The sequence below is a fragment of the Dunckerocampus dactyliophorus genome, chromosome 21 (assembly GCF_027744805.1).
Source record: "Dunckerocampus dactyliophorus isolate RoL2022-P2 chromosome 21, RoL_Ddac_1.1, whole genome shotgun sequence".
Classification (NCBI taxonomy): domain Eukaryota; kingdom Metazoa; phylum Chordata; class Actinopteri; order Syngnathiformes; family Syngnathidae; genus Dunckerocampus; species Dunckerocampus dactyliophorus.
The window spans coordinates 762,150-790,078 of NC_072839.1; the positions used below are offsets into that span (position 1 = coordinate 762,150).

General features: G+C 41.1%; 2 protein-coding genes across 6 annotated transcripts; one reads left to right on the forward strand and one right to left on the reverse strand.

The window, feature by feature from the left end:
* Positions 1 to 226: 226 nt before the first annotated feature.
* Positions 227 to 25,287, reverse strand: LOC129174228 (WD repeat-containing protein 37-like). Of its 5 annotated transcripts, XM_054765987.1 has the most exons (14): positions 24,438 to 24,745; positions 23,719 to 23,994; positions 15,799 to 15,895; positions 15,533 to 15,628; positions 14,381 to 14,445; positions 12,086 to 12,224; positions 10,580 to 10,651; positions 10,462 to 10,506; positions 10,293 to 10,369; positions 9,985 to 10,219; positions 4,915 to 5,056; positions 3,451 to 3,585; positions 2,895 to 3,009; positions 227 to 2,826 (listed from the first exon to the last, which is right to left on the reverse strand). In XM_054765987.1, the coding sequence occupies exons 2-14, from the start codon at positions 23,869 to 23,871 to the stop codon at positions 2,695 to 2,697; spliced, it is 1,503 nt and encodes a 500-aa protein (XP_054621962.1). In that variant the 5' UTR covers positions 23,872 to 23,994; positions 24,438 to 24,745; the 3' UTR covers positions 227 to 2,694. The 5 variants fall into 5 exon arrangements, with proteins under 5 accessions (XP_054621962.1, XP_054621960.1, XP_054621961.1 ...); XM_054765985.1 differs by lacking the exon at positions 24,438 to 24,745 and adding an exon at positions 25,215 to 25,287 and having other exon boundaries at positions 227 to 3,009; XM_054765986.1 differs by having other exon boundaries at positions 227 to 3,009; positions 10,299 to 10,369; positions 24,438 to 24,750.
* On the forward strand, positions 25,038 to 27,879 carry idi1 (isopentenyl-diphosphate delta isomerase 1). The gene is made up of 7 exons (XM_054765989.1): positions 25,038 to 25,160; positions 25,559 to 25,717; positions 26,237 to 26,406; positions 26,480 to 26,572; positions 26,644 to 26,774; positions 26,847 to 26,951; positions 27,315 to 27,879. The coding sequence occupies exons 2-7, from the start codon at positions 25,572 to 25,574 to the stop codon at positions 27,525 to 27,527; spliced, it is 858 nt and encodes a 285-aa protein (XP_054621964.1). The 5' UTR covers positions 25,038 to 25,160; positions 25,559 to 25,571; the 3' UTR covers positions 27,528 to 27,879.
* The last annotated feature ends 50 nt before the right edge of the window (positions 27,880 to 27,929 follow it).

The window sequence follows — 27,929 nt, forward strand, 5'->3', positions numbered from 1 at the left end:
CTGATCTCCAGGCTGTTCCTGTGTTGGCCAACGTGCTAACCACTAGACCACCGTGCGGCATAATACTACTAATATAACAATAATAACACTACTAATAATAATCATGCTGCTTGAAGAACAGGAAGCACGTCCTACCTTTACTGGGTGAAATCCTAATTCATTTCAAGAAAGAATTGCTTTGAATGAAATGGATTGTGTTACGGGAGATGAAAAAGATGCAAAAGTGCAAAAAGGAAATCACACATTTTTATTGGAAGGTGTGGAAGAGCAGAATAAATGATGCAGAGATCACCCAATGAAGCTGGAGCAACAATGAAGCTTTCTTAGCCGTCCAATCATATTTCCTCCCAGGCGGGATTCAGATGTGGGCCCAAAAAGCACACCTGTCTTTTCCTCCCCCACAGGAGATGAAATTGACATTGATAGCACACAGAAGGAGGGAATAAAAGTCCTATCTGCAGCGTGCAGCCCAACACAATTAGTTCGCCCGCTAATGCATTTATTAGAGTTCTACTTGATAACGACACGCACACGCGCACATCTACAGCTATTTCTTTCTGGCTTCACATGTTCAATACTTCTTAACCGAGGATGCTTCAGTGTTTCTATACAAGCAGTAACCAGAGAATGTAACAATACAGAAAAAAGTTCCATCAGAAATCCCTAAAATGAGGCATTATTGCAAGACGTACAGTACTTGAAGGCTGACTAAAAGACACAGTAAACATGGAACAAGGCAACTTACATGGAAAGTCAGCATGTGGCAAAGGAGGAGGAGCAGGTCCTCATTAACGTCCTTCACAGACAAAGGTAGCTGTAAGACACTACCATCCGTCAACTGGCCTCTTCTTCATATCACACGGCACTAAACGTTACTAAATGTTACAGTAAATGTGCTGCTGTGGCGTCAGCATGTTATGTTTTTATGTTTCTACGTGGAGGGATGTGTGCATGTTGTGTTTCTACGTGGAGGGATGTGTGCATGTTATGTTTCTACGTGGAGGGATGTGTGCATGTTGTGTTTCTACGTGGAGGGATGTGTGCATGTTATGTTTCTACGTGGAGGGATGTGTGCATGTTATGTTTCTACGTGGAGGATGTGTGCATGTTATATTTCTACGTGGAGGGATGTGTGCATGTTATGTTTCTACGTGGAGGGATGTGTGCATGTTATGTTTCTACGTGGAGGGATGTGTGCATGTTTGTTTCTACGTGGAGGGATGTGTGCATGTTATGTTTCTACGTGGAGGGATGTGTGCATGTTTGTTTCTACGTGGAGGGATGTGTGCATGTTATGTTTCTACGTGGAGGGATGTGTGCATGTTATGTTTCTACGTGGAGGGATGTGTGCATGTTATGTTTCTACGTGGAGGGATGTGTGCATGTTATATTTCTACGTGGAGGGATGTGTGCATGTTGTGTTTCTTCGTGGAGGGATGTGTGCATGTTATGTTTCTACGTGGAGGGATGTGTGCATGTTATGTTTCTACGTGGAGGGATGTGTGCATGTTTGTTTCTACGTGGAGGGATGTGTGCATGTTGTGTTTCTACGTGGAGGGATGTGTGCATGTTATGTTTCTTCGTGGAGGGATGTGTGCATGTTATGTTTCTTCGTGGAGGGATGTGTGCATGTTATGTTTCTACGTGGAGGGATGTGTGCATGTTATGTTTCTACGTGGAGGGATGTGTGCATGTTATGTTTCTACGTGGAGGGATGTGTGCATGTTTGTTTCTACGTGGAGGGATGTTTGCATGTTATGTTTCTACGTGGAGGGATGTGTGCATGTTGTGTTTCTACGTGGAGGGATGTGTGCATGTTATGTTTCTACGTGGAGGGATGTGTGCATGTTATGTTTCTACGTGGAGGATGTGTGCATGTTATATTTCTACGTGGAGGGATGTGTGCATGTTGTGTTTCTACGTGGAGGGATGTGTGCATGTTATATTTCTACGTGGAGGGATGTGTGCATGTTTGTTTCTACGTGGAGGGATGTGTGCATGTTGTGTTTCTACGTGGAGGGATGTGTGCATGTTATGTTTCTTCGTGGAGGGATGTGTGCATGTTATGTTTCTTCGTGGAGGGATGTGTGCATGTTATGTTTCTACGTGGAGGGATGTGTGCATGTTATGTTTCTACATGGAGGGATGTGTGCATGTTGTGTTTCTACGTGGAGGATGTGTGCATGTTGTGTTTCTACGTGGAGGGATGTGTGCATGTTATGTTTCTACGTGGAGGGATGTGTGCATGTTGTGTTTCTATGTGGAGGGATGTGTGCATGTTGTGTTTCTACGTGGAGGGATGTGTGCATGTTATGTTTCTACATGGAGGGATGTGTGCATGTTATGTTTCTACGTGGAGGATGTGTGCATGTTATGTTTCTACGTGGAGGATGTGTGCATGTTGTGTTTCTACGTGGAGGATGTGTGCATGTTGTGTTTCTACGTGGAGGGATGTGTGCATGTTATGTTTCTACATGGAGGGATGTGTGCATGTTGTGTTTCTATGTGGAGGGATGTGTGCATGTTATATTTCTACGTGGAGGGATGTGTGCATGTTATGTTTCTTCGTGGAGGATGTGTGCATGTTATGTTTCTACGTGGAGGATGTGTGCATGTAATGTTTCTACGTGGAGGGATGTGTGCATGTTGTGTTTCTACGTGGAGGGATGTGTGCATGCGTGTGTTGGCCAGGGTTCATTTCTCCTGCAGCAGGGCGGTGATGTTGATGTTCCAGCCGATGGCCTGCCGGTCAAAGCCGCAGGTGAAGAGGTTGCATGTTTGGTTCTCCTCGTTCCACGCCGTGCAGCACACCATGCGCCTGTGGCCCTGCGTTCATGCACATGCACATACGTGGATGTTTGTACGGTAAAGACGTGTTTCCTTCCCTTGCTTACCATCCTGTTGCTGCGAGGCAGTCGGGCCAGCCGCACTCCGCTCATGTCAAACAAGCGCACTTGGCGATTGTCGTGAGGCAAGGCGATGATCCTCTGGTTGGTAGAGACGCTTATCCTAAAAGGTTCATCTTTTAGTCCTTACATTAGTTTGGGCTGAATTGTATTTCTACAATGTGCTGTGGGCCACACATTAGACACCCCTGCCTTTCTAGATCTTTGTCAGCATTGAACACATGACGTGACGTAAGCAAAGAAGAGAGAAGTTGGAAATTCTTGCAGTTGGAACTAAACATGCATTACTGCACTCATTTTTACTGTCAATGTTGATGTAAAATCTTGGAGAAGGCATTACAAAAGAGAAGTACCTTACTTATTTACTGTACTCAATCTTCAATCTAGCCTAGCTTGTCACAATCTACGCTGAGGTCAGACCGTTATTTCAGGGAAAATTGCTTCCGTTTTCATACGTTTCAATTTTCATCTTCTTTTGTAACATATGGATAAGAGAAGCTGAGGTAGCACTGTACTTGTGTGTTGGAGTGATGACACACACTACCTGTTGACAGCAGAGTCTGTGCGGATGGTTGCTATGGGTGACCTCATGTTCTTCAGATCCCACACCTTCACCGTGCGATCATCGCTGCCCGAAACCACGTTATCCCCCACCGTGAACACTGCCGACGTCACCGTACTACCAACACACACGCAAACACACACACACACACACACACACACACACACACGATTTGCTGTTAAAATAATGAAAGGAAAACGTGTGCATGTTGTTTATGTGATGCATACTTTTGCGACATTGACTCAATGAGAGGAAGCCGCCACCATAAAACAAGACCGAGTCATACTAGAGTGAATATTCCGCTCTTGTTTCGTGCTTTTGCTGCTAAAATGTCATTTTTATTAAAGTCCAACCGATATGGAAGCTAATTAGCAGGGACTAAACGTGAACGAGCGCAACCCCACTGGGAGCCATGAGGTAGGATGTGTACCAGGGCGGGGGCGGGGGCAGGGTGGGTGCGTAGTCAGACAAGGTAATTTATGAAAAGGTTGATTAATGTTAAAGTGGGGTTTTTATTTGCAAAATGGAGGGGGCGGGGGGTGCAGTGCTATTTAATGGCGCTGCTGACAGATAAGGTCAAACATCTTTTTCATACAAACAATATTACTATCAAAAGTTCATTCTTTTCTTTACATAATGTGCAATATTTGTAAAACCCACGGGTGTCCAAACCTTTTATTCCCTCCAGAGAAATGCAAGGATGCACTTAGATATTTTGTATATTGTCAGACGTTCTACGTTTTGTTTTGTCATAAAACATATTACTGATATCAGCTTCACTCTTTGCACTTTTCCCCCCAAAATATTTCAACTTCCTTCTTAAATAATTTTCATAAATGTTCTTCTTATATGTTTGACGTTTTCCCAACCTCATTCTCCAAAAATGACAACTTTATTTTGTTTTGTGTGTTTGTCATGATAATCAGACATTACCAAAGTATTATTATATAATAATAATAATATATAATATACTATAATATTATATTATGAATATTTCAACTCTATGCCACTAAAGAGATGTTATTTTTGCACATATTAGGAGTTTATTCTCAGGAATTCTTTCCCCAACCTCATTCTACAAAAATGACGACTTGTTGATTTGTTTGTTTTTTTATAATATTATGACTTACAAAAATATAATTCTCATAAAATTAGATTACAACTTTTTAGTCTTAATATTTTGACTTTATTCTTGTAAAATTAGAGCCTAGCCTGCTGAGTGAGTGAGTGCTTGTGTGTGTTTCTGCAGGGATGATTCCCTCACGATGTTTCGAAGCAAACACACTGGCTGTGGCTAATGTGGCGATGAAGGACGTGTGAAGGACTAAAGGAGAAGCAGACAGAGAGACAAGCTGAGCGGAAGAATAAAAAGGTGGCGCTTGATAACAAATGAGAGGCGATGAGGTTTTGGCTTTGCAAGTGTGTGTGTGTGTGTGAGAGACTGACTCCGTGTGTCCCTGGAAGACGTTGACGGAGTGTATGGATGGATCTCTGAAGTCCCACAGCCTGAAGGTGGTGTCCCTGGATGAGGTGACCACCAGGCGCTGGGTGGGGTGTGTGCAGCAGTGGGTGAGTTCCTGGTCATGGCCTGCACACACACACAAAGCAACGTTACGGTATCACACGCCACACATCACATTGACTTCAGGTACTGTTATTTACCACTTCATGTTTAACAATAACAATAACAGTTCATTTAATGACAACAGCTTGATTCAATAGTACTTAATGAATTAAATATGCTTCATTAGTAATTAATGAATTAAATATATGATTCATTAGTAATTAATTAATTAATTAAATATGCACGATTTGCCCAAATTACAAACTCGACTATTATGCTGAAACATATTTTAACATTCCTAACTGTCATACAAGTGAAGGAAGTTCACAGTGGTCATGTGCGGACTGATACTTTTTTTTTTTTTTTTTACAGCTGTCCTGTCCAGCCTTTAAAGCAGATAGAATTGTACATCTAAATGCCGTCAAGTGCTCAACAGATTTACTCTGCCAGGGAGAAGTGTGATATACACTTCCCCTGTCATACAAAATTTATTCAACCTTGATGCTTGTTATAAAGCACATTTGGAGCGACCGGACCAGAGCAGGAGGGGACAGAGAAGAAGAGAAAAGGAAACGGGGGGAGCGGGGGGGCACAAAAACAAAAAAAGAGAGACAAGAGACAAGGACAACAGCAGCAGCAACAACAATAATGACAGAACAACAGAAACATACAGAACGACATCAGCAAATAAATGTCTGTGACAACTATAAAGACGAACAAGGATTAAGGACAAAACAATATCAACAACCACAATGACAAAGCTGTCAATGACAATCACACATAATAGCAGTCATGAAATGATGAACTATGATAGTGATCACAATGATAATACCGCAATGAAACAGTCACACATAATAGTAGTAATGAAATGATTATCCATGATAGTGAACAGAATGAAAAGTACTGTAATGCACATCATTGTAAAAAAAAAAAAAATATATATATATATATATATATATATAGTCATACTGCTGATATCACCGTCGCTGTAATAAAGCCAACAACATGCGGACTGATACTTAGACACCAGATCTTCACGCTCTAAAATCGATACTCAAATCAAAGCATCGATGCGTATGATACTTCAGTCATTTGAGGTAATGCTTGTCTGAGACGTCTGAAAGGATGGCCGATTGTAAACGGATTATTTATTTTATTTTTTATTTACATTTATTTTGTTATTTGCATTTTTATTGTTTAAAATACCATTTTCACATATTTTTTTTATGATTCCGGCATCTGTTTTTTCTGTTGGTAATCACCCTGCTACCTCTATACACTATATTAAATACATCAACAAATTACTTAATTCACTATTAAATTGTGAAATTCTTTTCTTAATTAATAAATGAATTGAATGTCTTGTATGTCTTTAATGCTATGATATGAAACACTTTTTCAAATTTGCCAGACACATTTGGTGAATTTGCACAAAGGTATCGGATCGGTTCAGTACCGCCGATACCACTATTCAACACCTGCTAGAAAAGAAAAGTATAATAAAGTGAAAATAGCATTTACAGACGCTGGACAGACAATAAAACAAACAGGAAGGCGTTTGAAGAGTAATACCTCCCCCTAGTGGAGGTTAACAATATTGCTGCCAGTGTTGTGTAGTGCAGGCCTGTTGAAGGGATCCAGCCAGAGGGCCACTAACAGCCCACAGCTTGCTTGTTGGTGTCAAAATGCACATATACATACATATACGTACATATATACATACATATACATACGTATAAACATACATATACGTACGTATACGTACATATAGACTAGGTCCCCAACTTACGAACATCCGACTTGCGAACATTTGGAGATACGAGCGCAAGCTGACTGGTGTATATTTTCATGTATTTTGCCTTGTATCCATATTTATACTGTACCTGCTTGACCAGCAGAGGGCACTGTGACACTGCTAATGGGAGCAACAGGTAGAGGAAGACGGTGGGGAGAGAGTGTAAAGGAGAAATGCTAAGCTGTGCGATGCAATGCGGACAGAGCATGTGATTAAAGTTTATGAAGAGTTAATAAGCCTGCTTAATTCTACACCACCCACAGAACACTACCTCTTTTAGAAGAGTCTAACCACCACCACCATTTGTCCTTTTCTCAATAACTCCTCCTCCACTACCACCAACGACGTATGCTCGACCACTCCTCTTCAAAGGTAAATAACATTTATCATTACGTATTATTATATTACTTTTATTATTGTTTTTTTCATTAATTATCTTTGTTTAATATTACTACTGCATCCAAACCCATATTTACATACATACGCATACAGTAGTACCTCGCATAACATAAACCTCCTTTTACATAAATTCCACTGAACATAAAGAATTTATGTAAAGTTTTTGCTTCATATTACAGAAGAAATTCCATATAACATAAAGTGTCAAGTCAGTGCAAGTCTTTTTTTTTCCCAATCAACTTTATTAATGCCTCAAGTCGGTGCAAGTTCAGACTAACACTTGGTGACGCCTTCTGACGCATCACGCTCTCATTGGCTGATTTTCGGGGCACCGCCTCCGCTCTCATCTCATTGGCTGAGTTATACGGCACGTACGTGACTTTGTGTGAGAGACAGGCTTGTCCCTTCAAACTCCTTCCTCTTCGTAGTCGCCCTTAAACTAACCTAAAAAATTAAGTTAAGTTACAAATTAAAATTTTGCACACAGCATTATCGTGTAGCGCGTGTGCGTTTGTCTGTGAGACCAGCTGACTCTTAGACTCTGAGTCGCGTTTCGACTCAGGCTAGTCCTCCTCCTCCTTCCTGCCTCCACTTGCGCTCCTGATCAAGACATCTTGTGAACGGTAGGATTGTTTTTGTTTTTCAGTTTTATTCATTTACAGTAATCTTATTTATTACCTTATTTTATATTGGAATGTTAATCTACTATGTTTATGCTAACGTTTTCTTATATTTTCCCACCATATTTGGAGGACTTTGAATATTTTGAAGGGCCAAAGGGGTGAGTTTGGGAAGATCTTGGAACGGATTAGGCTATTTACATGTATTTTACGCTTCGTATAACATTAAATCCCTATAACATAAAGGTTCTTGGAACGGATTATTTACGTTGTAGGGGCGTCTACTGTATATGTACACACGTACATGTAGTACCTATATCATTGGTAAAGTACCTTTTGTTGGACTTACGAACAAATCGACTTGCGAACGGTCGTCTGGAACCAATTGTGTTCGTTAGTTGGGGACCTAGTGTATACATATATATGTACATGTATGTACATATATACATACGTATATGTACGTATTCATACATATATGTACAGTGGCTTGAAAAAGTATTCATACCCCTTGAACTTTCCCACATTTTGCCACGTTCCGACCACAAACATACTGTAAATATATTTTATTGGCATTTTAGATGAAAGATCAACACAAAGCGACACACAATTGTGAAGTAGATAGAAAAGTGTACATGACTTTCAAATTTTTAAAAAAATAAAAAACTGAAAAATGTGGCGTGCAAAAGTATTTAGCCCCCTTTTCTCTGAGTGCAACCAGTTGCCTTCAGAGGTTGCCTGATGATTGCTGAATGATCAGCTGTTGACCTAATGATCAAATGGAGTCCACCTGTGTGTAATCTACCTTAGTATAAATACAGCTGTTCTGTGACGGCCTCAGAGGTTTGCTAAGAGGACACTGGTCAGTGAATAGCATCATAAAGTCCAAGGAACATACTAAACAGGTCAGGGATAAAGTTGTGGAGAAGTTTAAAGCAGGGTTAGGTTATAAAAAGATTTCCCAAGCTTTGAACATCGCACGGAGCACTGTTCAATTCATCATCAAGAAATGGAAAGGGTATGGCACAACTGCAAACCTACCAAAATATGGCCATCCACCGAAACTTACATGCTGAAGAAGGAGAGCACTGATCAGAGACGCAGCCAAGACGCCCACGGTAACTCTGGAGGAGCTGCAGAGATCCACAGCTCAGGTGGGGGAGTCTGTCCATAGGACAGCAATTAGTCGTGCACTGCACAAATCTGGCCTTTATGGAAGAGTGGCAAGAAGAAAGCCATTGTTGAAAGAAAGCCATAAGAAGTCTCGTTTGCAGTTTGCCAGAAGCCATGTGGGGGACACAGCAAATGTGTGGAAGAAGGTGCTCTGGTCACATGAGACCAAAGTGGAACTTTTTGGCCTAACTGCAGAACGTTATGTGTGGCGGAAACCTAACACTGCACATCACTCTAAACACACCATCCCCACCTCAAACATGGTGGTGGCAGCATCATGTTGTGGGGCTGCTTTTCTTCAGCAGGGACAGGGAAGCTGGTCAGAGTTGATGGGAAGATGGATGGAGCCAAATAGAGGACAATCTTGGAAGAAAACCTGCTGGAATCTGCAAAAGACTTGAGAATGGGGCAGAGGTTCACCTTCCAGCAGGACAACGACCCTAAACAGAAAGCCGGAGCTACAATGGAATGGTTGGAATGTGTTAGAATGGCCCAGTCAAAGTCCAGACCTAAATCCAATCGAGAATCTGTGGCAAGATCTGAAAACTGCTGTTCACAAACGCTCTCCATCTAATCTTGCTGAGCTTGAGCTGTTCTGCAAAGAAGAATGGGCAAAAATTCCAGTCTCTAGATGTGCAAAGCTGGTAGAGACATACCCCAAAAGACTTGCAGCTGTCATTTCAGCGAGAGGTGGTTCCACCAAGTATTGACACAGGGGGGCTGAATACTTTTGCACGCCACATTTTTCAGTTTTTTATTTTAAAAAAAATTTGAAAGTCATGTACAATTTTCCTTCTACTTCACAATTGTGTGTCGCTTTGTGTTGATCTTTCATCTAAAATGCCAATAAAATATATTGTTTGTGGTCGGAACGTGACAAAAGGTGGGAAAGTTCAAGGAGTATGAATACTTTTTCAAGCCACTGTACATATACGTACATGTATACATGTGTATATTTCCATATTTACCAGTGAGCGTGTGCACCAGTTCAGACGTCTCCACCTCATAGAGGTTGGCAGCACGATCCCAGGAAGCCGTCACCGCTTGCCGGCCGCCCACCAGCCAATCGGCGGCAATGACGACACCCTGGTGGCTTTTCAGCGTCGCCGTAGCGACCCGGACAGTGGGGGCCTCGCAATGGCCCTCGCCGTCCGCCTCGGCCTCTTCTCTGTCTGATGAGTCCTGCTCGTCCTCGCACGGCGCCTACACGTGACAGTAAAGTCAAGCTGGAATGTCAAATCACTCCGGTGGCATCTTCCAGAATAAAGTGACTCACACTGACATCTGGCGTGGGCTGGGGGGCGGGTAGCTGCACCATGTAGCGCCAGACGTGAGCCGTCTGGTCCCCGGAGGCTGAGGTGACGCAAGGACACATCAACAATCCCGTGAAGCCATGCATGTAGATAAATCAAATAAGATACTGAGAGAAATGTTGGAGTTGTCACCTGTGAGGGCCATCTGTTCTGTGGGATGGAACTTGATGGAGTTGACTGTGGAAGACAGTGAAATAAAAGTTACACAGGGATACCATGAAGTGACTTTTAATAAAGCTTGATGGATTACCTGATCCTGCATGGCCACCGTACTTTAGCAGACATTTCCCGGTTTCTATGCTCCAAAGCAGGGCTGAATGATCTGCAAAGGAAGCAGCGCTTTTAAGCCTTTTCATTATATACACAAGTTATACAAGTTTTCATGCTCATCTACAAAGAAAGATGGAGGGCACAACTAAGCCATTTAACACTTTCACTTGCAACGTTATGTTATTATTATTAGCAAGCAAAAATAACACAAAGAAATGGAATGGATTGGAAACAAAGCAGAAAACTGCAGTCAAGTGTGCCCTCTAGCGGATATGAGCAGGATCGCAATGACATGAAGGCACGTTGGTTACATTCTGTCATACATTCTGTCATACCCATTTCTAATTATTCAGGATACCTTTCCTATACGACAGTACGGAGCCCCCGAGGGGTCGTGGAGAAAAAAAATATTGGTGATAAAAAAAAGACACATTTTTGCGAGATAATGTGATACTTTTGTGAGATCTTGCAAAACTGTTTACATTAAGAGCATTGTACTTCCGCTACTTCCGTGTTCAGAACGGATGAAAACGGATGAAACTCCAAATAAGAGCAGCACATTGGTTGAGTTTCAGATATGAGTGTTTACTTCTAGAACAAGCGGTGCACACAACTGAAAGCATCCGACGTATTTGCTAATCAATGTATTTCCTTTCCAGTACCGGTACTCTAACAGATGTGTTTCCAGCAACACTAGCTAGGACCGGATGTTAGCATTTTATTACAATTGCAAATCTACAATTGTGCAGTAAGAGATGTGCAGATGCTGATGATGGAAAACAAATTACCGTAAATGTGTTCTGTCACGTCACACAATTTTGCGAGATAACGCAATGTTTTTTCCACACATCAACACATTGGGGCCTCCGTACAGGAGTCTATAAATTGTCCTTTTATTAAACAAACTTATTCAACAGCCTTATTTTATTTCTCTCAATTACATGTTGGCCTGTCTTTTCTGTCCTTACATAGTCATGGCACCCAATAACCCCACTTTTATTTTATTAAAACTGTAGCGCATCAGCTATATGACACGTCTTTAATGTAGCGAGTCCGCCATGCGTTGGGACTTTGGATGATTTTGTGTCTTTATGTGGATTTCTTTAATGAAAGGCTACAGTTAATATATGCAGCTTGTTGAAAAAGTATTAATATTGTATCCTTGTATTACACCTTATGGCTCTTGTTTTAGTTTTCTTGTTTCAATTTAATTTTTAGAAGATGTCACAGGCCACTAAAAAAAAAAAAAAAAAAGACGCTGCGGGCTGTAAATTGGACACATTATTCTCTTTCCAACATGTGTTTAGAAAAAGTACAATACTTCTAAAGCAATAAATGGTTAGAAAGTAAACAATACTGTACGATAATACTGTAATACTAGTAGTTTTAGAATAATAGTAGTATTAGGAATGGTTAACTTTCAGTATTGACACAGGGGATGAAGATGAAGATGAAGATGAAGTGAGTGTTGAGTAGTTTGGGGGACCTGCTGACGCGGTTCCCAGAACCACAGGCTGAGTTCTGGTCACACTCAGGTCCCAGATTCCATCCCGGTGGGCGACGTACTCCTTCTGCAGCTGACACAAAGCCCTGGAGCCTGTCGTGGCTTTGAAGCTGGACACGATCTGAACGGGAGGACACAGAAAAGAAATGAGACAGGATCTATCTAGCTTCAGCAGTGGTGGTCAAAGTGCGGCCTGGGGGCCCATTCGGGCACACAGCTCATTTTCTGTTGCCCTGCAGCATAAAAAAAACAACAACGACAATGAGGTAGCCTTCATCAGAACATTACGAAGGATGACTGGTGCCTCGCTGAAAAGAAAATGAAAGTAAATTAAAATACTAATACACGAGGTCCCCAACTTACGAACACCCGACTAGCGAACACTCGTGGATACGAACACAAGCCAACTGGTCTATATTTGATTTTATTTTGCCTTGTAGTCGCTCAATCAGTATTTATACTGCTACTGTACATGCTTGACCAGTAGGGGGCACTGTGACACTGCTAATGGGACCAAAAGAGGCAGCGTTAGAGCTAATGGGACCAACAGAGGAAGAGTTAGACGCTGGGGAGATACAGTGTAAAGCTAAATGGAAAGATAAATTATACAACCCGGACAGAGCGTGTGATTAAAGTTTATGAAGAGTTAATAGGCCTGCTTAATTCTACACCACCCACAGAACACTACCTCTTTTAGAAGAGTCTAACCACCATTTGTCCTTTTTTTCAATATCTCCTCCTCCTCCTCCACAACGACGTATGCTCGACCACTCCTCTTCAAAGGTAAATAACATTTATCATTACGTATTATTATATCACTTTTATTATTGTTTTTATTAATTATCCTGGTTTAATATTACTACTGCATCCAAACTCATATTTACATACATACACATATACAGTATATGTATACACGTACATGTAGTACCTATATCATTGGTAATATTACCTTTTCCCTACTTAAGAACAATTCGACATAAGAACGGTCGTCTGGAACCAATTGTGTTCGTTAGTTGGGGACTTAGTGTACACTAAAAGTCTTTTGATTTGCATATTCAATAATCCACTTGCAATGCAATTATAATTCCCTTAATTGATGAACAAAAAAAGTTCATTAACCATAAATAATAATTTTTTTTAAGTGTAGACAACTTTTCAAATGGAATCCATCATCCACTATTATATTTCACATTGTAAACTATAATACATGTATGAATGAATTACAATTGGACATGGGAAAAAGAGAAACATGTATTGTGCTTTAGTCAATATTTCAGTGCAAGCTTATCCTCAACTACATCAGATTACTTCTAAAAACACAAACATCACTGTCATCAAAGCAGTTCTTCATTCTTCTCTATGTGGCCCTTGGAGGACAAAACAGTGAGGCTGACGTGCGTGTTTGTGGAACGTGGGAGGAAGGCAGAGCACCCTGAGAACACCCACGCCAGCAAGACAACATGCAAACGGCGCTGGAGATGTCCGAGCAGAGCCTGGACCCCAAGAAGCACCCGGCTGCGAGGCAGGTGTGTGTGCTCCCACTAAGTGCATAGTAAGCACGTTGACAGGCACAGCCTCATCTACACTGAGCATCCCAGGAGTGATGAGAGGCGGTGGTGGAGCATCTGGTTGATTGTGTCACACCGTGTTCATCTACGCTCTCATTCTGTCACCCGTGTTTACAATCACCATCCGTGAAGGTCCGCACCATTTGGGTAAGTGCATCATCATAAGTATGATTCAAAGGCATGCCAACATCTCCAAAGGCGGGGGTCACCCGAGTCACACTTCAGATCCTTCAAGAAGATCTTCATAGCGAGCAGGTGCGATCATGGAGCAGCTCCATGTGTCCTGGTGTTCATCTACTAAGCACTCCCTTGATACAAAGTCATCCTCTTTCTCATTTCAAAATGGAGACAGGAGCGAAATGTGAGGAACATATTTCTTTGTGGGAATATATTTGACACATAAGCACCTTCCCCCTCATCGAGGGCTGCCTGGTACACGCTACAGTAGAATCAATCACATCTCCCTGCCGCTGTATGAGCAAATGTACCATTTTATGTCTCTGTCAGTGTCCTAAAAATACCTTGTGAGATATTGCAGATCCAAGCAAGGTTAGACCGCAAATAAAAAGAGAAATTGGGGAAGGTGATGAACGGCGTACACGGGACATTACCCGCCTTTCTCCCCCCTCCAACGCCACTCACGTCATGCCACAGCCTGCTATACATAGCACCTGGGAAGGGATGCGTAGGAGAAATAGGAGTTGGGTACCTTGCTAGTGGAGGCTTTGTAGGTGGTCTTCAGCTTCTGTGACAGCTGGCTGGTGCTGTGGCTGGCTGGAGGACACACAAGCAGCAAACATCACATCAAAGCCAAAGAAATGATGCAAGCAGATGATGATGCTGCACCTCATTAGGATGAAACATCCGACAAGGAAGGAGGAGGGCTACTAAAACCAAACCAGCAGCATGTTCTCTTTTATGGACCTGCGTGTTTGCTTCAATGTTGAAGTTTGACATCTGCACACGCTGACTCCTCCCACGTCTCTTGTCCACTATGGCTTTAACAACTACAGTATGCTATGTTCGATGCATGCTTCAATATTACATACAAGCATTAGATACACCTGCACGGGGGGCCAAAAGCCTGAAAATAAACCTTTTTTTTTTATTGGCCCCTGACATCTTCTGAACATGTAAGCCCGTTTACACCGCTGAAAGAAAAAAAATATCCCAATAAGTAAGTCAGAATTATGAGATGATGTACAGTCATAATTAGGGGATAAAAAGCCAACACTGTGAGCTACAAGGACATAATTATGAGATAAAAAGTCATAATTATGAAATAAAAAGTCAAAATGAAGAGATAGGAAAGTCAATTATGAGCTAAAAAGTTGAAATTATGACAAAAAAAAGTCAAAATGATGAGCTAAAAAGTCACAATGATGAAACAAAGTGTCATAATTAGGAAGGTCATAATTACGAAATAAAAACTGGAGCTCATGAGATAGAAAGGGTCGTCTTCTTCACATAGCACTTGGCACATGCACACTTTGGTGTTTCATAATTTGGACTTTTTAATCTCATAATTATGACTTTTTATCTGATAATTATGCCTTTCCTTTGGGATATTTTTTGTTCTTTCAGTGGCGGAAACAGGCTTCCATAGAAAATGAACTGATGATGAATTTATAGTATAAGCCAAAAGCTAAGGTGTGCATGTTTCTTTCACCTACATGGGCTTGCTTTTAGCATAGTTCATGTACGAAAGGGATCAAGTGCTCCAAATCTTCCTTGAGCGTCTTCTGCTCCACTAATGACTAAATGAGAGAATCTTCCAGTGCACCCACACGGTGTGCATCAGGGAGACCAGAGCAGAGCAAGAAGATCACAAGGCCAACAAATCCCACAGGAAATACCCAACCTTTTGTTTTCAGAGCTCCCTTGGATGCATCTCCTCCCTCCATGTTCTGTCCATCGCCAGTCAGACGTTCATTGAGGGATTCAATTTCCCGTCGTACTGCAATGTTAGCACAGAGCCCAGGCTTTAGTCTGCAAACACTCATCTCATCCTGGTCAATCAACACCCAAAGATCAATAAAGAATGTTCCCAAAAACACAAGGTCAACAAAATGGGCCATTGTGGCGAGTGTGGACTATTCCAGCACATCCAAAAGAGGATTTACTCACGTTCAACGTTTTCCATGTACAGACTTTCAAACTCCCGTTCAATCTGGCCAAAAAGATCTAGAAGATTGTTACGCAGGGACGGAGGCAGCTTGGAGTCCTGTGCAAACACACAAAAGCATTTCATCTTAAAAAAAACAAAAAAAGAGACCATCACTCACATTTACTAACAACACTCTCTGTCCACTTCATTAGGTACATCTGCACTACCTCATGAAAGATAACAAAGCTCAATGTTGATTGGATAGCCAGTAATCCCTCGTTTATGGCGGTACATTGCTTGCACACCTTATTGTCATATTTAGTCAATATTTCCATAGTTTGAACATAGAAAACCAGTTTACCACCTTCTAAATACGGGCTTTAACATGATCAGAGCCTTCTAGACATAAAATAACACCCCTATAGTCTCCTTTACAAGACATAAATAAGACTCATGCTCATGTGTTGCTATAAATCTGTTCTGGTGTCAGACAGGAAGTGACATCGGGGGTGTAGAGTTGAGTTTTAGCTTGGCATGGGTGAGTCCCTGTTAGGGATTATTGCGCCTGCAGTGAGAGGATTCAAAGCGGCAATAAAAGCCATCAAGGCTGGTGTTTGTGTGTCTCAGCCAACATTACAGTAATATTACTGACACCTAGTGACCAGTGTGCAATACTACACATCATCACAACCTCCTGCACTGCGTCTTCTCAACGCCTGTTGTTTGGATTTTACTTCATTTAGGCAAACAATATGTTAAATGTGCTTAAATAGAAATATTGTTGAGTAGCAATAAGCTGTATTCAACCACGAAGCAGCATGATGTATTTGTAGATTTTTGAAAAGCGTGACAAGAGTGAGGCCTTGAGGTTTGAAGCACAAAGTGGCAATGGATCAACGTAATAATAATAATAATAATAATAACGTAAACAACGCACGCTGCAGCATCAGACAGAGGTGGGTTTGTAAGGTCACCAAACAGCTTCTGATGGCAGTGCGTGAAAGAAAAGGAAAGTGAAAAGTGTCAAGATCAGCTGCACGCTCATCATCAAGCAGAAGATGCTATCTGAGAACATGTGAAAGGAAAGAAATGGACAGTAAAAACTAAGCAGCATTGTGGTCTCCCTCCCTTCCAGTATGCCAGACAACCACAGGAATGAATGTAAGGATGTCTTCTCTCTTAATGACCACCATCATCTGTGTATGACTGTATCGTGTATGTCCTTCATGGGTTTTGTGTACAGTTATCATTACTTAAAGGAACTCACACGTACAGCGAGGCTCTCCTGTATTAGAAGAAATATTTTCATTCAAACTGAGCTCTACTATTGTTTGTGTGATACTAGATAGCAGCATACAAGTAACCCAATACATCACAAGCACGGCCTAGCTAGTTAACCTACCTCCATGGCGAGCGCTGGCAGCTGCCAGGTGACTCCCCCCCCCCCCAGGCTACGCCAGACTAAACAGACGACTAAACAAACGTCTCCGTGAAGAAGAGTGTTAAGAAGACAAGTACTTGACTGTCGCTCTTTCTTCTGACGCCAGTTCAAAAGCAAGTGTTTGTCACCGTGACGTTCTGTCAGCACCACATGCCAGTGAGAAAAAAAGGAAGGGGGGGAGGGGTCAATTAGGAAACAACAGGCAGCCATTATGTATTAAGCTTCTTAGTTGTTCCTCCAGCTAACACTGCCAGCATTCTGTGTGTTATTTGTGAGTTTACCAAGATATTTATGGAGATTAACGGGTCAGGAAAAGCCTAACCAGACGTGGACATAGAGCGTGAACATATTAAAATTTCATGAGGCAAGCTGAGCTCTCGTTGGAGAGGCTGATAAGACCCAAAGAAGAAAGTGAAGGCTTAAGGACTTATAGTACAAAACCAACTACACTGATAACATAGCTGATGACAACCACATGACTCACCAGACATGCACAATATCTTTACTCCAACCCCAGACCGATAACTTTTTACATCTACTTTCTTTATTTAGATGTAAGTGTAGTTTGTGCACACCTGGAAGTAAGAAGGACAAATTGACCAAGTGTACCTGTTGATTAGTCGTAATCAACAGGTATGACACAGTTGATCATGTGACACAACTGAGTGGAAATATAGATAAAGCAACAGCAAGAGCCTTACAGAAGGTTAAACACCGAGCAAAAAAGCAAGAAAAAAGCTTAATGGAAAAGATTGACGCTACCATGATGAAAACCATGGAGGATTTTGGAAAACAGTTACAGCTACTTGTGGAGAATTCCAGCTCCACGCAAAGAGTAATTCAAACTCTGCTAGATAATACCACCGCCATGCAAAGAGAAATGCAAGGTATGAGAGCATTGCAAAATGATATGGGGATATTAAGGAAGGAAATGCAATGTCTGAGAGTGGAGAATAAAAAATTACAGGAAAGTTATGCTACACTGGGAGCCACTCTCAAAAAGGAATGTGAAGAAAAAGATAAAATCATTGAGCAGCTGAAAAACACCATAGATGACATGGACCAGAACACGAGAATGAATGACGTGGTCGTGACGGGACTTTGAATCAAACCAAGGTCCTATGCCAGAGCAGCAGCGAATACCGAAGAACCAGATGAAATGGATGTCGCCTAGGTGGAGCAACATGTTGTTGATTTTTTGCAATCGAAGGAGGTGGATGTAGACATCCATTCTATCGATACTTGTATCCCACTGTATGGTAGGAACCGTACTACACCCGTCATCATCGTCAAATTCACTCATAGAAAACACAAGGTTGCTCTGCTGAAACAGGGAAAGAAGCTGAAAGGAACAAATGTCTACATGAATGACCACCTGACCAAGCGCAATGCTGAGATTGCAAAGAAAGCACGTGATCTGAGGAAGCAAGGAAAGATTCAAGGAACATGGAGTGCAAACTGTAAAATCTTCATCAAAGCAAATGGAGGACCAGAGGCCAGAGTTCTTGTTGTCAAAGACATCAAGGACCTAGAAAGATATTGAGGTCTCCCAACATGGAGGAAAACAGCTTCAATATGCTACAAGAAGATCTACAATTGGACACTTTTTACTTTACAGATCACAAACAATTGGATATGAAAAAGATATTGATCCAGACTCAAATTTTTTCTCTCACATTACAAACGACTGCCGTTATTATATGGAGGAGCAATACAACAACAGCTTCATCAACGACGACAAGTTATCCATCATCCACATAAACAGCAGTAGCTTGAACGCAAACTTTACTAATATTAAACAATATTTGAATCAATTCAAAGAACCTTTCAAAGTAATAGCAATCTTAGAAACTTGGATCAATGCCAACAAAGGAATGGACTTTGAGCTGGAAGGATATGAAATGATGTGTGCAAACAGGAACAATGCAAATGGAGGAGGTGTGGCCGTATACGTGGACAAACATCTGAACTACAAAATGGTAAAGAATATGTCATTTGTCATTGATAACATTTTAGAATGCATAGCGATTGAAATCTGTAAAGAAAAAAACAAAATGTGTTAATAAGTTGTGTGTACAGAACTCCAAAGTCAAAGATTGGAATGTTTGAGGATTGGATTAAGACAACGTTTACAGACATACAGGAAGTCAAAAAACTATTTTTATATGTGGAGACTTCAATATTGACCTTTTGAACCCACACAAGTACAAGGAAATAGATGGCTTTATAGACACAATGTATAGTTTGAGTTTATATCCCAAAATCATCAGACCAAGTAGAATACCAGAGCACTGTGCCCCCCTCATCCATAATATATTCACCAATGACTTGGATAACAACACCATCAGTGGCCTGCTAATTAGTGGCATCAGTGATCATCTTCCAGTGTTCACAATTTACAATGAACATTATAATAAAAAACAGGTGGAGACAAAAAAGACTTTTCAAAGATTGCGTACAGAGGACAGCATCCGTGCCTTCAGGAAAGGACTAGAAGAACAAAGTTGGGAGAGTATCTACAGTGCAACAGATGTGGATGAAGCATATGACAACTTTCTAGGTACTTACATGGAGCTCTACAATAAGAACTGTCCCTGGCAAGAAAAGTCCAAGAAGCAAAAGAAAAACCAGCAGCCATGAATGACAAAAGGACTAAAAAACGCCTGTAAGAAGAAGAACACATTATACAGGACATTCATCATTCAACAAACTAAAGAAGCAGAACAAAAGTATAAGACTTACAAAAATAAGTTGACAACTATCTTGAGAGAGTGTAAGAGGGAATATTATAGTCATGTACTAAATAAGAACAAAAATAACATGAGAGCAACTTGGGGCATCCTAAATAGTGTTATAAAGAACAGTACAAAGAAAGCAGACTACCCCCACTATTTCATGGTTGGAAACACTAACAGGAATGACATGAAGGAGGTAGTTGAAATGTTCAACCATTACTTTGTAAATATTGGACCAAAACTGGAAGAAGAAATTCCAAAACAAGACACAATTGATGAAGGGAATTGTATTATTGACAGGAACCTCAATTCTATGTTTCTCACTGTTGTAACCAAAAAGGAGATCACTGACATTGTTAAACATTTTAAGGCAAAAACATCAACTGATTGCCATGGAATGGAAATGGAAACAGTTAAAAAGGTATTTAATGAGATCGCAGACCCGTTAACATAGATTAGTAACTTATCATTTCAGACTGGAATATTTCCAAGCAAAATGCAAACAGCCAAGGTGGTTCCAATTTTCAAAAAAGGAGACAAACACCAATTTACAAATTATCGGCCAGTTTCCTTGTTACCACAATTCTTTAAAATTGTGGTGAAGCTATTTAATAATAGGTTGGACAAATTTATTAATAAGAATTAATTATTTGCTAGCAGTCAATGTGGTTAAAGAGCCAACATTCCAACTTCTATGGCACTGATCGAAATCACGGAGGAAATCACTACTGCTATAGACAACAGAAGATGTGCAGCTGCTGTATTCATGGATCTGACAAAAGCCTTCGATACAATTAATCACACTATCTTAATTTCAAAATTAGAAAGGTAAGGAATTAGAGGATTAGTTTTGAATTGGGTTAAAAGCTATCTAGCAAAGAGGAAACCATTGGTAAAGCTAGGAGAATATACATCTGGGAGTTTACACACCATATGTGGAGTACCTCAGGGGTCCATACTGGGACCAAAACTGTTTAATTTGTACATCAACGACATTTGTAAAGTAACAAAGGACTTAAAATTGGTCTTATTTGTGGATGATACCACCGCTTTTTGTTCAGGTGAAAGCACACAAGAACTCATTAAAAAGGTCAAGGATGAAAAGGTCATATTAAAGTCATGGTTTGACAGGAACAGATTATCCCTGAACATAAGTAAAACTAAAATAATGCTTTTTGGAAATAGCAGAAGGGAGATGTATGAGCAAATACAAATTAATGGAGTGGATACTGAAAAAGTGGAAGAATATAAATTCCTGGGGGTTATAATAGATGGAAAAATGAGTTGGAAATCTCATATTAAAATTATACAACAAAAGGTGGCGAGAAATATCTCTATATTTAATAAAGCAAAATATGTTCTTGATCAAAAATCACTCCACACTCTGTACTGTTCCTTAGTATTACCATATTTAATGTATTGTGTGGAGATATGGGGTAATAATTACAAAAGTAATCTTCACTCACTCACTGTACTGCAAAAAAGATCGGTGAGGACTATTCATAATGCCAAGTATAGACAACATACAAACCTTTATTTTTAATATCACATATTAGTGAGGATCATTCATAATGCCAAGTATAGACAACATACAAACCCTTTATTTTTAAAATCTCAGATATTAAAATTTGCAGATTTAGTTCATTTTCAAACCGCTAGAATAATGCATAAAGTTAATAACAACTCATTACCCAAAAACCTCAAACAGTATTTCTCAATCAGAGAGGAGAAATATGATCTGAGAGGAAAACTCAACTTAAAACATTTATATGCGAGAACTACGCTGAAAACCCACAGCATTTCTGTGTGTGGAATTTAACTATGGAATGGATTGAGTAAGGAACTCAAACAAAGTACAGAGATGAGCAAATTAAAAAAACAATACAAGCAGTTGGTGTTTGCTAAATACAAGGCAGAAGAGTGTTGACCATCACAATGATTGTTCTGTCAGGTTTGTTATTTTTTGTTTTGTTTTGTTTAAAGAAAAAAAATTCTTTATTCATATTTATCTAATTATTTATTTATTATCACTTATTATTACTATTATTACTTATTTATTTATTTATTTTTTGGGACTTACCGATATGTATTATGTATTATTCTGACTATCACAGAAAACATGACATGGAATGCAGGAAGTGAACAACATGTACTGTACTAGATGTAGAAAAGATGGGGGGGTAGGATTAAATAAGCTCTGCTTCTTCCTACTCCTTTTGGACATGTGGAACTGTGAAAAAATGATTCATGAGATGTATTCCATTGTAACCTTCATGTTCAAATAAACTAAACTAAACTAAACTAAACTAAACTAATGAAATATGATGACATCACTACTAGCACATCACTACTATCAGGAGAACCAGAGTATAGAGGGGGAGGAGCCACCTGCCATGGCCCAGCAAGGTGCACTGTATTCGGTCACACGCACTGAGCAGCCGGGGTGACGCCACCAAGGTCTCTGGCAAACCTTTTGCACTTTTCAAAGGCCGTGACTCCACGGGCTTTTTCCCATCATCACGGAGCATTTGGTACAACTGTCTTTTCGTCGGAAAGTGAATGTTTGTTTCCAAGTGAGCTCAGGGAAAGGTATAACAGGCCGTTATTGTCACAGGCAGGAGAAAAAAGGAGCGCTTGATTTGCTCACTCGCACAGTACGGGTAATCTCGCTTCATTGGAGTTTTTTTTTTTTAATTAACGGTTATCTGAGCTATTTTTAATGTTAGCAGATTTATTGGTATGGAGGTCATAATTCCCTGATATGGGTTCAATAATTATCGTGCACCCCAATGATTTCTTATTCATTAGTTGCATTTTTAACTGATGTGCTTGGACAGCAGTACTGAGGACCTTCCTTTAAAACAAAGCAAAACAACAGAAAAGTCTACAGGATTTGATATCAGGGACGGAAAATGATAACCGATTCATTTCTTAGGTTGAATTTTTAATGAGATGAGCGAATCTCTTCCTGAATGTTCTGAGCTCCTGTTTCCACGCCAGTGGCGTGCCACAGCAGACATGCGTGGATGTTACTAAACTTCTTTAGACGGCAAACTACACTAGGAACGTGCTAATGTTGGTCCTGCTGAATCAACAGCAGCCAAGTACTGCACTCCAATTCGCCTCCATTGAACAAAATTAATGCCCAGTCTGTCGCACACAATCAACTGAATTTTCACGAGTAATTAATCGATGAATGTGTCCATACCTAATTGATGTCAACCATAAAACAACAGCAGTTAATGATGGCTTCTTGTCCCCAACCGGCTCATTTGGTTGGCATTTGTTAACACAAAAGTCGCTCACGCCACCTCTCGTCACCTTATCGAGCAGGTGATGTTGACAAATCTACACCTGCCTAACAACCAGGATGTGCCTGATCAAACAGAGATTGTAAATACATGCCAGCTTTGTACAGGTAATAAATAAAGTGTAAGAGTTCATCACTAACTTGATAGAGCGGTGGTCCGTGTAAAAAAACAAAACAAAACAAAAAAAACATCTGTGAACATGACATTTGAGAGGTCGCCCGTTTGAATGTAATCCTGAATCGGATCAGAAAGTTGCTGGGAAGAGAATGCAATCCTTCCAGGTGGAGCATGGAAATAGCAGACATTGCAACAGCAGGTAGAAAATGAAAACAATGCTGCTCAACCTGCCAGGACTCCTGATTTACAAAAAGGTGACAAGCCGCACTTACTAGGTGTTTTTGCATGTTGGGAATATGCATGGGGAGTTAAAGGAGCTGTCGGTATCCTCCTTACCTGTCCCTCCAGCATGTCTGCTCTCTGGCTGCCAGGAGGCCTGTCCTCTGTGCTGTTTGTGCGTCGAATAGACAGGCTGTGAGCCTTGCGCTTTTGTTTGGGGTGACGAGCAGCTGAGGCTGAGCTGCCGCTGCTTCCACCCTCCACAGGCATCACGCCTACTTGGCGGGGTGGTCCCGCCCCCTGCTCGCCCCCTACCTGAAGAGCAGGCAAACAGAACCTGACAGGGCTGGATGGCTGATGGGTGGGCGGTGCTGATCAGCTAACAACATCTGCCTGCAGGTGAAAGGAGGAAGTTCAGGTACACAACGAGTGCAGGATTGGACTTTCCCTGAAGGGATGTCAACTGACAAAGCCTGATTATATATCAATATGTCAAATATTTTAATCTTTCAGATTAATATGTTTAAAATGATGGTTTCAATTCATTTATTGAAATCGTTTTTCTTTAGTGCATTTTACAAATTTCTATTCAGATTTTTTGAGTTTGTGCTGGTGTGCAAGGTAAAAATAAATAATTACGCGAATTGACTAATATACTCCATATGATAATTGACTAACAGTAGTTTAATGTAGGTTGCCTGTGTAAAAAGGCAAGTATAATAAGGCTGAATGAATGGCAAAGCACATCCGAAGTCTATCAGCACGGTGACAAATGCCCTAAGGATATTACACAGGCAATTCGCTTTCACGGTAGAAGACACAAGAAACAGACTCACCGCTGCCACAGTCCACTGAACACATAGCACCTAGCAAGCCAAGTGTGCACTTTTGAATGACATTGGCAAGCAAGCTCGTCACTGCGGAGTTTAACGCCATTCAATTCCTACATTCCGTATGTGTTTAAAGTACAACCATAATACTGTGGCAATCAATGGTAAAATACACGTTAAGCAATCGGAATACCTTCACGTTTTTGACACACCGCGGATTTATATTACATACAGTACATTTGAAGGCGCAATGACTTCCGTGTAACGTAGTGTATTTACTAGAACCAACGAGCGCTCACGCCCCTAATATAAGAAGCCAATAGAAACGCGGTGACGTCAGAACCAGGGGTCAAGTAAAGACACTACGTTGAACTGTTGTCGTAAACGAAGTCGAAAAAGGAGATAATAACGGAAGTAGTTACCTGTCCAGCAGAGGGACTACACGAATGCTACGTGAAATTCAAACAACGAGGAGACCTATACATTTTACACGTCATGCATTTGTATTATATATGCTTGAAGGTGCAATAACTTCCGTGTTACGTCGCCTTTTACTACCACACCCAATGAGCGCTCGCGCCACTCATATAACAGCCAATAGAAATGCAGTGACGTCGGACGCAGAGGCTAGTAGTAGTAGGAGTCGTGCTTTGCTCTACTCTCGTTGTGATCGAAGGCGAAAGAGGAAAAAATTGCTTATCTGTCCAATACAGGAGGAAACACGACAACGTAATTGTTTTCATTTGTTTTGTACGCCCTCGATAAATCAGACAATGTACATACTTGAGTTATCAGACGCTTGGGTGGAGTGGGCCACACTAGATGCAGTGGTCCGATGGTGTGTTGACGAGCAGGGGTAGGGCTAAAACCAGAAATGGGAGCTTAAGGAATGGAATAATATCTGCGTGTTTGTTAGTCTTGATTAAATGTGACTTATATCATTGCACCCAGGTTTATCTTCTCTATATTTTCACAAGTTGTGATATTACAATGCAGAACTTTAAAATTGTGAACGTAAATGTAGAAAAGTATTGCCTGGTGGTGATTTAGGTTGTGCTTCGGACTGGCTAATGACATTCCGGGTTTTACGTACAACCAAATGTTGAACGCTTGTGATTGGTTTGCAGTTTGGGTCACCTGATGGTGCTGGCGGTGTGGGTGGTGCTGCGGACGGTGGCCTGCCAGGGAGCAGCTGCGTTAAAATTACACCTACCTGCTCGTACACGCACGTCTTGGAACAGCGCTTTTCGTCCACCAGTGACTGCGTCTTTCCGGGCTTTATTCAGGTAAGCATCCATTATGTTGCCTCAGTTGCTGAGTGTAACAAAGTCAGATAATTCTGTCAAAGCTGAGAGAGAAGCAATGCGTCTCTGTTTACATTCGCTGACTTTGGAGGCCATCGTATCCAGAGAAGCCATAGAAATGATACCAATGACAGTATCAGTTGCATTTAGTTCTTTTGTTTACTTTCACAAATGTTTTGTTGTCCATATTGTTACAATGTCCTATGTTGTATTTATATATTGTTAGGTTGTTCATAAGTAGTGTATTTATATTTATTTATTTATAAGTAGTTATTTGTAATCATGATCACAAATTAAAATTACAAAATTACGGAGCCTCCGAGGGGACATGGAAACATTTTATGAAAATAAAAAAACAAATTAAAGGCAAAATCACAAAATGATTTAAGGATCTTGAAAAATGTCAAGTGAAAGGTATCAGTATCAGCAGCACTGGCATTCCAGTGTGTAGTTTTGGTGCAGACATGTGTGCTAAATGCATTGCTTTGTGTGGGCCAGTAGCACTGGGACACTACGGTCTTCTGCCAGAATGCCTGAGATAACCATGGACCACCTGGACCTGAAGCAGGTGCAGCTGCTGTCTGAGATGTGCATCCTCATCGATGACAACGACCAGCGGGTGGGTGCCGACACAAAGAAAAACTGCCACCTCAACTCAAACATTGACAAAGGTAACTTGTCTGCCGCTTGACACCTGCCTTGCCTTTTTGGAATTGTCGTACCAAACATAAAACATGTGTGCAGGTTTGTTACACAGAGCTTTCAGCGTCTTCATTTTTAACAGTGAAGAGAAGCTGCTCTTACAACAGCGCTCGGATGCCAAAATCACATTTCCAGGTTGGTAGTAGATCTGACACTCCATCTAAAACTGTCATGGTCCACGTGTAGTAGTGTAATCTACGTTGCAGGCTGTTTCACAAACACGTGCTGCAGTCACCCTCTGCACACAGACAGTGAGCTGGAGGAGACGGATGCTATCGGAGTGAGGAGAGCTGCTCAGAGGAGACTCCAAGCTGAGCTGGGTATCCCCATGGAAAAGGTAGCGTGTCAGATAAAGAAGGTTTGAGGAGGAGTTTTGCCTCTGCTCTAATCCCTTCTTGATGCTGTGCAGGTGACCCCTGATGAAATGACTTATCTAACAAGAATCCATTATAAAGCCCAGTCAGACGGCGTTTGGGGAGAACATGAGATCGACTACATCCTCTTCATGCAGAAGGTAGGAGCATAATATCAACGTGTCTGAAGTTGACGGCTAAAGACACATAAGAGCCTTGCTTTGGACTCGTGAAGGGAACTTGTACTTAAGCCGCAATGTTATATAATTACTGTACCTTCACACAACCATTATCATCTAAACCGCTGGCAACAAAAGTGAGTACATTCCCAAGTGAAAATGCCCAAATTGGGCCCAGTTAGCATTATTTTCCAACACTGCCCTAACTGTTGGTTTGGTTGGCAGGTTCCCTGTGGAATCCTCTTTCCTCCATGATGATATGATGAAGATGCTCTTCTGCTCATTCAGGTTTAGTTTGGAGGCATGCATGGCCTGTCCATCACCTCTTGTTTTTTGTTTTTAAAGGATGTGGAGTTGAGTCCGGATCCTAATGAGGTTAAACACCATCGTTACGTGAGCAAAGAGGAGCTGAGGGAGATGCTGGACAAGGCCGAGCGTAAAGAGCTGAAGATAACTCCCTGGTTTAAACTCATCGCAGAGACCTTCCTGTTCCAGTGGTGGGACAACTTACAGAATCTCAAAGAGTTTATGGATCACACCAACATCCACCGCATGTAACCCAAAGTACAATCAGGCGATACCTGTCTTCCATTTCACGCCTGTAGTGTGGGAGCAGCGTGTGAGTGTTTCCAGCTGGTGGTAGCAGGAGAGAGCTGATGTGATTCAAAGACATAGAGGAGCTGATCCCACGGCAAGACAGCTGCTGGGATAAATAGTTTATACTAGAACACAAGCTATAACTGTCATCATAGTATGGAGGAAATGGCAGCCTTATTGATAGCCTCATGATGAGAGAAGACAATTTGTTCACATGTAATTATGTGTAGATAAATACTAGTACCTCCAAGTATGAATGTATGGAACCTTATCTTTGTACTTTCACATTAAAGTGGTGTGGCTCCATGCAGAACACTGTACTGTACTTCCTACTATATCTCAAATAGTATCACATTTTTACCC

Coding starts and splice junctions, on each gene's coding strand:
- LOC129174228 (XM_054765985.1), bottom strand. CDS start 23,871: ATGCCTGTGGAGGGTGGAAGCAGCGGCAGCTCAGCCTCAGCTGCTCGT. Junction 3,586..4,914: donor GTCTTCCAGGGACACACGGA/GTCAGTCTCTCA, acceptor GTGTGTTGGTAG/TACGGTGACGTCGGCAGTGT. Junction 3,010..3,450: donor ACAGACTCTGCTGTCAACAG/GTAGTGTGTGTC, acceptor TGAACCTTTTAG/GATAAGCGTCTCTACCAACC.
- idi1 (XM_054765989.1), top strand. CDS start 25,572: ATGGTGCTGGCGGTGTGGGTGGTGCTGCGGACGGTGGCCTGCCAGGGA. Junction 26,407..26,479: donor CAACTCAAACATTGACAAAG/GTAACTTGTCTG, acceptor ACATGTGTGCAG/GTTTGTTACACAGAGCTTTC. Junction 26,952..27,314: donor ACATCCTCTTCATGCAGAAG/GTAGGAGCATAA, acceptor TTGTTTTTAAAG/GATGTGGAGTTGAGTCCGGA.